The sequence below is a fragment of the Vidua chalybeata genome, chromosome Z (assembly GCF_026979565.1).
Source record: "Vidua chalybeata isolate OUT-0048 chromosome Z, bVidCha1 merged haplotype, whole genome shotgun sequence".
NCBI classification, from domain to species: Eukaryota; Metazoa; Chordata; class Aves; order Passeriformes; family Viduidae; genus Vidua; species Vidua chalybeata.
This window is the reverse complement of record NC_071570.1, coordinates 52,340,005-52,354,351: the sequence shown is the minus strand read 5'-3', so window position 1 is coordinate 52,354,351 and position 14,347 is coordinate 52,340,005. Positions and strand designations below refer to the sequence as shown.

General features: G+C 42.5%; 2 protein-coding genes across 2 annotated transcripts in view; one reads left to right on the top strand and one right to left on the bottom strand.

Moving 5' to 3' along the window:
* Positions 1-4,768: 4,768 nt before the first annotated feature.
* DNAJC25 (DnaJ heat shock protein family (Hsp40) member C25) lies at positions 4,769-12,782 on the bottom strand. The gene is made up of 4 exons (XM_053931524.1): positions 12,286-12,782; positions 11,168-11,320; positions 8,764-9,234; positions 4,769-5,819 (listed from the first exon to the last, which is right to left on the bottom strand). Exons 1-4 carry the CDS (start codon positions 12,601-12,603, stop codon positions 5,697-5,699), a joined length of 1,065 nt encoding a protein of 354 aa, XP_053787499.1. The 5' UTR covers positions 12,604-12,782; the 3' UTR covers positions 4,769-5,696.
* ECPAS (Ecm29 proteasome adaptor and scaffold) overlaps positions 12,758-14,347 on the top strand; it is a 61,085-nt gene continuing 59,495 nt past the window's right edge. Inside the window, exon 1 of the mRNA XM_053932533.1 lies at positions 12,758-12,896. Within this exon, the coding sequence (XP_053788508.1) occupies positions 12,758-12,896 (139 nt within the window). The remainder of the gene's footprint in view (positions 12,897-14,347) is intronic.

The following is a 14,347-nucleotide window of genomic DNA, read 5'->3' as shown; positions in this document are numbered from 1 at the left end:
TAACTTCTCAAGAGGCAGAGGAAATGAAACAGTGGTCTATCTTGCCTGATCTCCCAGAGGACTCTCCTGTTGTGGGGTTGCTGAAGGCTGGAGAACAGCAGGTACCATTCACTACCACAGTGGTGCATGGCAGTTAATAAGGCTCCAACAGAGACTCTGTAACTCCTACACATGGTTTGCTGGCTGGAGAGCCAAGGAGTGAACAGCAGGACCTGCTTACCCCTTAACAGCCCCATATGGCAAGTGTGAAAGTCTATTGGGGATGGAGACGAAGAGTAGATTATCATGGCCTGAATGAATACCACCTCTGAGTGCTGCCACACCCAACATTCTGGAGCTTCAATGCAAACATGAGTCAAAGGCAGCCAAGTTGTGCCACCACCGACCTTGCTGACGTGTTTTTCTCAATCCCTCTGGCAACAGAGAGCAGGCCACAGTTTATTTTCACTTGGAGGGATGTCCAGTAGACCTGGAATTGACTGTGCTAGGGATGGAAACACAGCTCTACCATCTGCCATGGACTGATCCAGACTGCACTGGAGCAGGGTGAAGCAGCACACCTGGAATATATTGATGAGATCTTTGTTTGGAGGAATACTGCAGGAGAGGTTTTTGAGAAAGGAAAGAAAATCCATATCCTTCTAAAGTCCATTTTTTTCCCATAAAACAGGGTAAGGTAAAGGGACCTGCATAGGACATGCAATTTTTAGGAATAGAATGGCAAGATGGACATCAGCAGATCCCAATGGACATTACTAATAGGATAACAGTTGTTATGTGTAATAAGCATAATTTGCGCCTATAAAGTGATATATGGATAGGAGTTTTTATATGATTAAATATAGACACAAAGCAAGGGAGCCAGGGCAAAGTGGGGGGTTGTCTCATGTGTGTCGAAACCATTGTAGGCAAGGCTTCATTTACAAGTTAATGCAAATGGCTCCCTTGGAGATGGGCGGTTTCTCGAAATAATCTAGGAACGCACAAGCGATGATTGTCCCGCCAAGTACCTGAGATTGGAGTCGCTGGAATCTCCGGGGGATGCATCTCAATGCCGGGTTCCCGTAACTCCATCATCGATGCACATCGCTTCCCGGACCTCGGATTGTTCAACCCGGCGCAGAGAAAAGAGACTTTATGAATATGTGGGACTTTGAATGGAAAGAAAAGGCTGATCACCGAAATCCCGGCCTCAAGCAAAATAAACTGTATAAAAACTGCTCGCACAGAACGGGTGGTATGAAGCATAGGAGAGACCGTCTACTAGAGTAATTGAACCTGTGTTTCACCCAGCGCCGATCCCGGGCTTGGCACTGTCCTTTTCTTTGTGGCTGGCTCAGATAGAATTTGATTGTTATAATAAAAATTATTTTTTTCTTTTTTTAAATTCAGCTGGGTCAATTTTTACCTAAAACACAGTGATGTGCCCACCAGCTACCTAGAAATAAGCACCAGCTCTTCTAGGCACTATGGGATTTTGGAAAATGAATATTTCAAATTAGTCTGATTGTAAGCTCCCTCTAGCACATGACACAGAAGAAGAATTATTTTGAATGGGACCCTGGGCAGCAACAAGCCTTTGAATAAACCAAACAGGAGATAATTCATGGTGTATCCCTTGATGTAAAAAATGTGCCTTATACTGCAGCTGAAGAGAATGGTTCTTCCTGGAGCCTCTGACAGAAAGCACCAGTTGAGGCTCAAGGTTGAACCCTAGGTTTTTGGAATTGGCCATATGGAGGATCTGAGGCCTATTATACTCCAACTAAAAAGGAGATACAAGGCAGCCTATGGTGTCCAAGCCACTTCGGAAGCGATTGGTACTGAAGCACAGCTCCTCCTGGTATACTGGTTGTATGATGGGCTGGATATTCAAAGGGGGGATCTCCTCTACACATCATGCAACCAATGCTATGTGGAGTAAGTGGGTTGCACTGGTTGCACAACGAGCTTGGATAGGAAACCTCATCATCCAGGAATCTTAGAAGTGATCATGGACTGACCAGAAGGCAAAGATTTGGGACTGTCACCAGAAGGAGAGGTAATACGTACTGGAGAGGCCCCACTATGTAATACATTACCAGAAAGGAAGGAGCAATATGCCTTTTTTGTTTGGGTCCTTGCTGTCCTTGTGGAAAAGTACTGGAGATGGAAAGAGTCTGTACGGAGCCCCCCACAACAAGCTGCAGAAACTGCTGAAGGAGAAGGTAAATTGAGTCAGTTTGCAGAGTTGAAAGCCATCCAGCTGGCCTTAGACATTGCTGAATGAGAGAAATGGCTGATGCTTTATGCTGATTCACAGGTAGTGGCAAATGCCCTGTGGGGGTGGTTGCAGTAACAGAAGCAGAATAATTGGTGTAGGGTAAACTCATCTGAGTTGCCCCACTGTGGCAAGATATTGCTGCCTGGATGGAGAGCCTGGTTGTGAAGGTGCATCATGTACCCAAGTGCTGGGCCACTGAAGATCAGCATAACCAGCAAGTGGATCAGGCTTCTAGGACTCAGGAGTCTCAAGTGGACCTGGAGTGGCAACTCAAGGGTAAATTATTTCTAGCTTGGTAGGCCCATGACACCTTGGGACACCAAGGAAGAGATGCAACACAGAGATGGGTTTGGGATTGAGAGGTGGACTTAACCAAGGACATAGGTTATCCATGAATGTGAAACATGAGCTGTCATAAAGCAGGCCAGGCAGGTAAAGCCTCTGTGGTATGGAGGATGATGCCTGAGGGGAGGCCTGGCAGATTGACCATATCATACATCTCTAAATCTGTGATGGCAAGTGCCATGTGCTTACAGTGGTGGAAGCAGCACCAGATGGCTAGGGACATGCCCTGTGCCTCATGCCACTGCCTGGAACACCATCCTGGGCCTGGAAAAATCAAGTCATGTGGCAACATAGAAAGGTCTGAATCAGACAGTGGAACTTCCTTCCTAAACATCCTCATAGACATTTGGGCCAAAGAACATGGCATTGAGTGGATGTATCATTCCCTATCGTGCACCAGCCTCTGGAAAGAATGAATTATGAAATGGACTGTTAAAGACTACACTGAGAGCAATGGGCGGTGGGACATTCAAATGTTGGGATACATACACATTTAGCAAAGGCTACCTGGTTAGATATCAGAGGATCTGCCAGCCAGGCTGGCCCTGCCCAAAGTTTTTATGTGGTATAGAAGGGGATAAATTTCCTGTAGTGTATATTAAAAGCATGCTGGGGAAAGTGGTCTGGGTTATTCCTGCCTCAGACAAAGGCAAACCTATCTGTGAGATTGCTTTTGCTCAAGGACCCAGGTGCACTTGGTGGGTAATGTTGGAGGATGGGGAAGTCCTGTGTGTGCCTCAAGGCAATTTGATTTTAGGTGAAAATAGCCAGTGAATTAAATTGTATGATGTTCATCACTATGCAACACTGTATTACCACTTCTGTGTGTAGAAGTGGTATTAATAGCTGCATGTGTGTCACCTCACAGAGCACCTCATGGCATCAATCCTAATCACAACTGTTCTGGGGATCTGAGCCTGACTTCCCTCTGATCACTGCACCCACAAAAATGAACTTTGATAAAACCACCATGTGCAGCAGTACTGGGATCAGAACTGGCTCAATGTGCAGCATGCAACAAACCAACACCTCGTACTATCTTTTCTACTTGAAAGACTCTTACCAAGGATAAAGGCCAAAGTCATGGATTAAATGAATTCAACAAACTTTTTTTTTTAAATTGTGTGGATGTTTTAACAGAGTGTTCCATTGACTAAGAGAATGATGTTTGTATATCTATCAAAACAGGGAAGGTGATGGGATATTGGGGAGTGTGAAATTTGACATAATGCAGATGATATGGAATAAACAGTGGGTATTGTAGCTGTTACAGTGCTGTGTTTTTGATTCAGAATGAGAATGGTGTTGATAACACAGTGATATTTTGGTTTTTGCTAAGTCTAGTTTATCCGAAGTCAAGGACTTTTTCCCATCTGGTCTCATGCTCTGCCAGTGAGAAGATACAAACAAACAAACAAACAAACCACAAAAAAAACCAACCAAACAAAAAAAAAACACAAAACACAAACTGGGAGGGAACATAGCTGGGACAAATAACCTTAACTAACCAAATGGATATTCCACACCAGAGAATATCATGCCTGGTAATTAAACTGGGGGGGTTACCCAGAAGGCCAGCAGATCTGGGTACAGGAAGGGGAGTCTGGCATCTGTCAGTGGCTGGTGAGCAATTGCATCATGCATCACTTGTTTTACTGTTTCCCATTATTATTGTATTTTACTGTATTTTCAAATATTAAACTGTTCTTATCTCAACATACAAGTTTTACTTTGACTCTCGTCTCCATTCTACCGGGGGGGGGGGGGGGGAAGGGGGGGGAAAGTGAGGGGAGTTGAACATGCAATTATGAGGTGTTTAATCTCCAGCTGGGCATAAAACTACAACACATGTTTTTGAATATATTTTTTTAAACAGAAAACTGAAACAACATTTCAAGACTATGCAAAAGGTCAGGAGTAGCAAGTTCAAAACCTGTACTCCAAGAACAAATCTCCTCAAAAGGTAGCTAACAAGGCACTGTTTTCAGCAGTTTCCTTGTAAGGAACTCACTTTTACAAGTATGACGACAGGAGAGAGACTATGCTCCATCTTTCCTTCCCCAGTAAAATTACTGAAGAGGAATAAGGTAGCAGAATCCCTTTTACCAGCAAATTATAGAAACTCTCTGATCTCGGTTGTTACAGAGCAAACCACACAGATTGCTGTTATGTATTATTTATTCTAAGTACTCAGAGGTCTGATCAGAAGAGATAAATGTAATGAATACTTAAGATTTAGAATTTAAAACTAATCAAGTCTTCATATATAAACTTTTATTTACATAAGGCATCAAAATTGCCCTTTTTAACAAAAGGGTCATTTTTCCCTTTAACCAATACTTTGGTGAAAGAAATGTCACATTTAATAAACTAATATTCACTGGTATACTTGTTCTGAACAAGCAGGTATTATCCAATGTACAAGATGAAAAAACACAAATATCCAAGCATACTGTTTCATTAATTACTCTGTAGAACAAAGAATTAAGGCTTGTTTGCATCACAATGATGATCAATCATGCATCATTTATTCCCACAAAGAATAAAATCCATTTCCAAGTGAAGCAGGAATAGCAGTAGTCTCATATAATCCCCATATTGTTTACATGAGAAACAACCAATTTGGTATCTTAGAAATTAGATTGAGAAGTAGGGGGAAAGAGAGGAAAACAGAAAATGGTCCTTGCTTCAGAATCTTTTATAAGCATTTTCAGTTTCCACTTGCAGAAACCCTTCAGCTTAAAGAGGAAAACTGGGGCTTGTCAAGGTTTGAACTAAAAACATTTTCAGAAAGACTAGCGTAATGGTTTCATTGATGATGAATATGAAGTATCTAGCAAAAATACATTGTTTGGAATAATGAATTCCACACTGATATCCCCAAGTAAATGGCATATATACATTAGGCTGAGCCTGTTTTAATAGGTCTGATTTATAAAAATGGTAAACCTGTATTATGCTTCTGCCTGATGTAATAGTTCCTGAGTTTAAGATCACTGCTAAGCCACAGCAGACAAAACTCTGAATGATGTAATGAAAAGTTTTGCAAATCACTTTCAGCAATAGCACACATTTTGTTCAGTAACTTTCAATCATCAATAAAAGTCAGTCTTCCAGGTCCTTCATTTTTCATCCACCGCCGGTATCTCTTCCATCGGGGATCCATGGCCATCTTCTTCTTTAACTCCTCCTCTTGTTCTCGTTTATACACCTGGTAAGACAGAGAGAAGGTTTTAATAAGGATGAAGAAACAGCTTAATTGAGCCTCAAGTAGGGTCTAAGTGTTTATTCTTAAATCATTTGCCAGCTTATTGTTCTTACCAAAGACTGAGTTGCAGTGCAGAAGCAGACCCTGACCAACACGAACTGTTGGAGGACCTGCAGCCCAAGAGCCTACTACTTACTGCCCAAGATGCTTTGTGTTTTTGCTGAGAGCAGAACAACCTTCCTGTAAGCTCCAAAACTTTTTTTTTTTGCTAGAGAAGTAGATGCTCAATGAGTTCAACAAAATACACACTAAGCAACTGCTCATGTTCTGAAAATCTAACCTTGCGAGTCCCTTTCAGCACACATACTGTTCAATGGACCTGTTCAGCTCATTTTAGCTGTTCTCCCTTTTCAAAGTCATCATCTAACAGAATAGCACTATGGGACTTTTTGTTCCCAAGTAAGGTTCTCAACAAAGATGAGAATATCTCAACTATCTCAGCATCCAGTATTTACAGTACTAAAAGATAAAAAATTACATTCTGTCAAGAAATATTCTGTTACTGCAATGGAATCTACAGTTAACAGCAAAGTCAATAATCTAAAAAAAAAAAAAAAAGCCATGAAAATGCAACAGTATCTACATTTTTATTCTAGAAGGCAGTTTATGTAGGTGCAGCCAGCATAAATCTCAAAACCATCCATGATTTTATCATCTCAGTGTCATGTGACTTAGTCTGACTCAAAGGCCAATTAAATTTAGAGTTCCGCTAGGCATGAACAAAATTTTAAAAATATATTATAGATGGCTACATGAATACACAAACTCAATGCTCAGTGATCATAAAGGTTTTAAGAACCATTAGGAAACAGTAAAAATATTGTGGAGCTCTATGATGTCCCTGTGTACTGAATTCCTGTTTGTCCCATCCTAAAACACCAGAAAACTGAACAACATATAGATAGACATCTCCAGTGATGAAGGAACAGACAAACTTTTGGGGAGAAACACTACAGCATTATTTTTCAGCCTAGAAAATACATGACTTCATTTCAAGTAAGGATATGGCAGTAGTACACAAAAGCACAGCTAGCACAAGAACAGAATAAAGCATGATTATTCTCCATTTTCTGTAATAGTGGAATGAGCAGGAGTCCAGGTGGTTTCAAAAAAATCCTCTTCTACCACCTTCTTCAAGTATTGATGACCTCATGACCAGATAGCACAGCAGAGACTGAAAACTTCATTGCATACAAGTGACCAAGTAAAACTCATTGAAGCAGTTACCTACAAAGACACCATTTCCTTTTCAAAAAGTCACAAAGCTGCAGAATATGATGGATAAATATTACTATACAGGTTCAGCTGTCATGTATTTGTTACAGAAAATGAACTGCTGGCCACTACAGGAGACAAGTGTGAGCTAAAAACACTTCACTTGTGGCAAATACAGCTCTTTCACATTCAGTGACCAAAACATCCTTAGTTAAAAACTGCATGGATGAGAAACTAGGGCAGTTTTTCCCTACTACAGGATATCTATCCAATCTTTTTCCATATTAACATCTGCTTTAACTAGCAGCATTACTCAGTCTTTCAACTTCAGATTGTTTCTTCAAAAGAGGCAAGGGTGAATTACCCTACAAACTTGAAGAGGAAAATGTTAAAATAGGTGTTAATGTAAGGAAAGGATTAGCTGCTAGGCATGTATATCTGCTCAGCTAGGATGGGTTTTCTAGAAAACATTCTCTTATCTTTGGTGTCCTGCCATCATCCCATCTCTTTCCCCAGCATATGCAGAACAGCAGCACCAACTCCATAACCCCTTAAGCAGACTAAGTGCACATTCTCATGTTTTTCTTTAGAAACCTCCCATCAAAATGGCCCACAGATGCACCTCTGTGGAATAACAGAAGGGTGCTGTCAACATGCCATGCCTCAGCATCCCAAATAATTCTGGACTGAAAAATCCATGCTGTGGCTAATGTTCTTTCTCTGCTCTCACAGAATTTTTAAAAATTACATAGTGACTATCTAGTATTGACTATTAATTTATTGACTATCCGTGGCAAGAGCAGAAGTTGTGCCTAATGGTAGTTTTTATGCCATGCCTACCTGAATAGGTATACAGCACTGCAAGAACAGTCTATGACTCTCCACAGGCCAAAGAACTATCAAAGGACAGATGGGAAAACAAACCAAAACAATAACAAACAAACAATCAAAACAGTCTGAGCCAGGAATTAACAGCTTAGAAGACTGATGAAATAGGAGTTTTAGACAATCTGGGTAATACTTATTACAAATTATTACTGTTTGGAGAACAGACAATAGTCTTCAACCTACCATAAGAGCACACTGTTAATACTGCTCTGGGACTGCTGGATAACCAACATTAGTTTTTCCACCAGGGCTACTGATAAATAACACAGAGAAGAGAAATTTTCAGCGTCCCTGAAGCTGCTGGATAGACCTTAAAGACTAATTAGCAAAAAAAGGTATGTCAAAGTAGCTGGATCCAGTGGATGAACAGATAATAAGGAAAACAGTGGTGTTTTTGCATGTAACAAGAAGCAACAGCACGTGCCTGAAGTTCAAGGAAAGGACACCTGTAATATTGAAGCACTCAGTCAATACAATCATCAGAGACCCCTTCAGACAAGCCTCTAGAACCATAAAAGGACTTCCAAGAACCAAGCAGGACTTGGATGCATGCAAATTAGCTCTAGGAAAAGTAATGTTTATATATTAGTTAAGAAGTATATTGAATGAATATGTATGATCATGATGGAATAAATACTCCACTGTAAAGTTTCATGACATATATTTAATTAGAGGACATATCCTTGGGGTGTGTCCAGTGTCGTAATAAAGAATGCCTGCTTTCTAATACTTCAAGTTGTGTTAGAAAGTTTATTTCCTAGCTGATTTCAGTATCACTACCCACCTCATAGTTTTCTCGTATCCACAGTTGCCGTTCAAGAAAGGTCTCTTTTTGATGATCTTCCAGACTGTCAAACTGAGACTGAGACATTTTCATGAACCTTCGTATGATATACAACTTCTCTTCCACACCATACTCTTGCCCTTTAATAGTAAAACAATAAATCCACCAAAAGTACCAAACTATGTATTTGCACCAGTAAAAAGGAGCAAGAAGGATCTGAAATAGAAGGATATCATATATTTTGGGTTTCTGATAACCACCCTTTATATCTATTTTATTTTTAATAATGTCTTTGATAATTTCTTCCTCCTCTTCACGAATTTCTTCTTTAGATCTCCTGTTCTTGCCTTTTTCTTTAGTCTTGTTGAGTAAACCTTGTTGCCTGGCAATCTCAGTAGCTTGTATACGGTATTTTGGCACAGATGCTAAGTAGTTGATAGCTTCATTGTAACTACTCCACCAGCTGAAGAACTGTAATTTAAGAACAGTAAAAGTAAAAATCATGTTTTAATACAGACACACTCCTATCTGGAGGTTTGCCAGGAAAAGAAAAAAGTAATGCTGTCACACACTTTTAAACACAGTTATATTACAGTAAGAGCAAAAAGTGAAGCTAACAGTAGTTCTGTGGTATCACAGAAGCTATCCCTCCAGACTCAGTGAAGCACCTGGAAAATGGATGTATACAAGTGTATCTCAATTTATGATGACAAGGAAGGCCAAGAAGACACTGTTCTGAACAGCTTTGTTCCTGAGTAGATGGCAATCTCCTGCAAGTTAATACCAGGCTGTGCCAGCCATTCTCAGAAGCCCCTCTGGTTATATTTATAAATATAGGAACTAGTATAAATAGTATATGAATATTTAAGTGTAAAATTGTTACCCATTTAAAACAGTTCACTGAACATCGACTAAGTATGTGACAATCTCATTACTCTGGCAGCGTCTACTATACAAGACTCAACATACCTCTCTGATTGCCAGCTACACGCTGGATTTCAAGGGAGTGGGGAAAGAAAAAACCCAGACAACAAATCAGAAATGTATTGCCTGGATGAACACAGAATCATAGAACATCCTGAATTGGAAGAGACTCACAATGATCATCAAGTCCAGCTCCTAGGCCTGTACAGCACAACCCTGAGAATGCTTCCTTCTGAAGACAGAAGAAGCACAAGAACTAGCTGAGAGATGATGTTATTCCTGTCTAGGGTCTTGTAAATGACCTGAGATGAGGCATGGAAAACGTAGAAGAAACTAGATAGGCAAAGAAGGAAAAAGTTAGCAGCTCACTTTCATTCTTGGGACATCCAAGCGTGTCTCACTGACACAACGTTTTTAACCATGACGCATCTCACACCATTTAGCAAGACCAAGCGCAGACATAAACCCACTATACAACCTTAGCAAACGCCAAGAAGCAGAAACAACAGAAAGCAAGATGGGCAAACCAGTTTACACAGATGCTTACACTGAATTTAGAAGCATTTTGCAGTTGGGACTCCAGGAAAGTGAGTGTCTGCACTTGCAGAGAAAATAAGAAATAAGACATGAAATGAAACTTTGCCACTACTAAATCTGAAGATAAATGAGGTATTTGGCTGAATATGCTATTAGAATTTATTATTCCAAGCTCTCAAATTCTGATCAACATACTTTTTATTCTAACTTCCAATATCCCACTAAACACTGAGCTGCCTGTACCACAGCATAAGCTATATCTTCATCTCTTAAATTTCTTGGGTATTTTTAATGATGTTTTGAACCAGTGATTTAAAAGATCCTAAAGAGAAGTTATGAACTTTTGTGCTCTTGTCAGCAACAGCACAAGCTTTTTCATCTAAAACACAGGGGGTTTTCTTGGCCTTGGATGTACCACCTTCAGAGTAAACTCTGCTGAACTGAATTTGCTTCTCTCCTGACTTCATCAATGTGGTGTTTAAAATACACCGCAATGCAAGATTCACACAAGTTTAGTAAACTCCTGATATTCAGTCCTATAATCTGAATTGAGTCTTGAATTCAGTTTGCTAGTCTGTTTTTTTTTTTTTTTTTTTTTTTTTTTAATTTACGTATGGATCTTGACAAGCTGACATACTTTGTTTTGGGCACTAGTCCTGCCTGAGCTACTCTGAGCCTGCCAGGAAGAACTGAGTAAATTATTCAGAAAAGATGCACCTTGTCTCAACAAAATTAAAAGAAACTAATCTCTACCTTTGTTCAAGGTACCAAGGGCAGTCAAAAATCTGCTTTTTATGGACACCACATAGACCTGAACCACAGCATAGAGGAACAGGGCTCTTCACTGACACTTTTTATTAAATGGTACGTTATGAGAGCTGCCACTACTTCTCTTCTTGTCCAGAAACTCACAGAGCAGTACAATGTAAACGTGAAATTTTACCTGAAACACGGAGATGGCACACACTGTAACTAGGATCACTATTGTGACGTCTACTTTAGGTGCCAGTCTCCTACGGTAGTAGTGGTAGTAATGCCTGTAATACTCTTCAGGATGATCCAGCATGTAGTCATAATCTTTACGTGTTTCTTCATCCTGCAGGATGACATGAAGAACTCATTCAGGTTTAAATTCCTGCTTTCACTTGCTCTATTGTACATGTGCTTTACAACTCATTAAGGACCATGCCTCTGTAAAACTGGTGGCAGCCCAAGGGAGTATGAAACATAGAGGAAATTAGTTGTTTACTCATATTCTCTATTAATTTGTTCTCGCACTTATCTGCCCATGCACATATTACATGTTTAGTCGTAAAATGAATAAGCAGGTGCTGTGCAAAGGCATTTAAAACTAGAAAATAGACAAGCAACTAAAATCCAGAGAGTAACTTGTTTAACTTCAGAATGGGAAGTCCAGCTGGACTGGTGTTAATAAGTATTGCTCAGGAAAAGATTTTCAGATTAAGAACCTAGTAGGAAATTGTTTTACAAAACTTAAAGGAATTAGTTTACAGGGCTATGGAATCTCTCCAATGGAAGGCAAATTCAAAACCTCATTGTTCGAATGTTTTCTGAGTTTTTCATAATTTTCCCCCATGTAATTGCGGGAGGGGAAATATAATTTTGCGAAACTCAACTGAATTCCTTTCAAACTCCGTCCCCCCTTCCGCCTCGCAAAAAAAAGTTCCCTTTTCTAATCCCTTGCAGCCTTAAAACACTTACACGTCTCCTTCCATTCCTGCGTTCCATCTTTGCCAAGTCACACATGCTTTGCCCTAAGAAACCTTCCCTTACAGACCCCATATGCTACTCGAGTCACTGCTACTTTTAAAGGTATACCTCCAAGATAAAGCCTAGTCGGTTCGTTATAAATAAATAAATAAAATAAATAAATTTGAAAAGAACGCGTTCTAGACACAGAAGGATTTTCAAGAGCACTCCATCCTCTTTCCCGCACTCTCGGGCTGGCTACGGAAGGAGGCTTTTTCGGGGTGTTTCTCCTCCCCTCCCTGACTGCTTACCGGAGCGGCTCCGGCCGCGGCGGCGGTCCCGCTCTCTCACCTTGAGGGTCTCGTAGGCGGCGGCGATGAGCAGGAACTTCTCGTGCGCCGCCTGCGACCCGCTGCCCTCGCCGCCCGCGGCCTCCCCGCGGTAGCGGTCGGGGTGGTATTGGCGGGCGAGCTGCCGGTAGGCGCGGGCGATCTCCGCCTTGCTGGCCTGCCGGCTGACGCCCAGCACCTCGTAGCAGACTCGGCGGCCGCAGTAGAGGCGGTCGGTGAGGCCCCGTGCCGGCCGCGGCAGCAGCGCCGCGCACAGGCACAGGCACAGCGCCCACCGCCCGCCCGGACACCACCGCGCCACCGCCACCGCCGCCGCCATTTCTCCGCCGCCGCCGGGGCCGGGCCGCACTCCGCGCCGTGCGCGCGGCCGGCGGCGGTGCCGGCGCGGGAGGGCGGAGGCCCGATAGGGGGCGGGTCGCGACAGGGCCCGCGCTCGGGGTTGGCGGCGGGAGGGAGGGAGCGCGGTCTGCTCGATGCGCCGAGCGCTACGACGGGTCCTTTGTCCCCGATTTCTCACAGGCTACTGCCGGCCCGTTTTTCCAGCCGGCGGTGTGCCCTTGCGTTGCACCCACGCCAGCGGAATCCTGGGATGCATTCGGAAGAGCACTGCCAGTAGGTCGATGAGGTGATCCTGCCCCCTGTACTCAGCCCTGGTAAGGCCGTATCTCATCTGCTGTGTTCAACTCTGAGCTCCACAGCTCAAGAAAAACACGGAGATACTGGAAGGGGTCCAGAGGAGGCCACAAAGGTGATTTGGGGTCTGGAGCATGTTTCTCATGAGGAGAGACTGCAGGAACTGGGCCTGTTCAGTCTGGAGAAGAGACGACTGAGCGGGGATTTCATTAATGAATATAAATATCTCAAAGGCAGATGCCAAGAATCAATTTTCAGTGATTCTTAGCGGTAGTAGGAGGAGCAAAGACCATAAACACAAGTTTCACCTCGACATGAGGAAGAATTTTACACTGAGAGTGGCAGAGCACTGGGACAGGCTGCTTAGGGAAGTCACAGAGTCTCCGTTCTGGAGGTATTCAAAACGCACCTGGACACGTTCCTGTGCCACATGCTTTAGGTGACCCTTGCCTTGGCAGGGGGATTGGAGTAGGTGATCTCCAGAGATCCCTTCCAACCCCATTGATTCTGTGATTCTTCTAGGGAAGAAACCTTTGAAGTACTTCCTGAACCTGTACCTGGTTTAGGCTTGGTCCTAGCAGAGCTCAGGGTCTGACCACCTGTCATGTAGGGTCCAACATAATTTAAGTGACTCCACTTTGGGAACTGCCAGGTACACTGCCTCCAGGCACGGAATCTTGGAGAACATTCTTCCTGCAGATGCCTAAAGACACAATTGATAGGTGACCTCACCTATGTCTAGAAGTATCCTAAGGGAGGGTGACAAGGTTCCACCTGAACACGAGGAAGAATTTCTTTACTGTGCAGGTGACTGCACACTGGAACAGATTGCCCAAAGGGGTTGTGGAGTCTCCCTCACCTGAGAGATTCAAGAACTGTGTGGATGCAATCCTGTGCCATGTCCTCTAGGGTGGTCGTGCTTGAGCAGGGAAGTTGGACCAGATATCCTTCCAGCCTGACCCATTCTGTGATTCTGACTGATTCTGTATGCACAGCTCCCTGAAATGGTGGCTTTGACAGTAGGTCTGCCATCTGTGATGTCCCATATGCAAAGACTTCTCCTGGAAAGGAGGATTACATCTCTGCTCTGGTGTAACCAGCAGGAACATCACCTCAGTGTTCGACCTTTCTTAGGAAAGCAGATATGGGCTTGATGCTGCAAATAATCACCACAAAAATGCTCAGCTTATCAGAGAGCATGTGCTGTTCTTAATGCTAGAAATGAGTGTGCCTCCCATGTGGCTGGTTATAGATATTTTCAGTTCAGTCAGAGAAAAAAGGAGAGAGATTTCTACCAGGCTAAGCCTGGGAAAAAGTCTGAGAGGAATGTAAACAATTGATTATCTCTCTTTCTGTTCATATTGTTTATAGATATGTTTACCACCGTGTGCTATTCATAGTGCACCAATGGTGTGAAATGTTTTTACTTT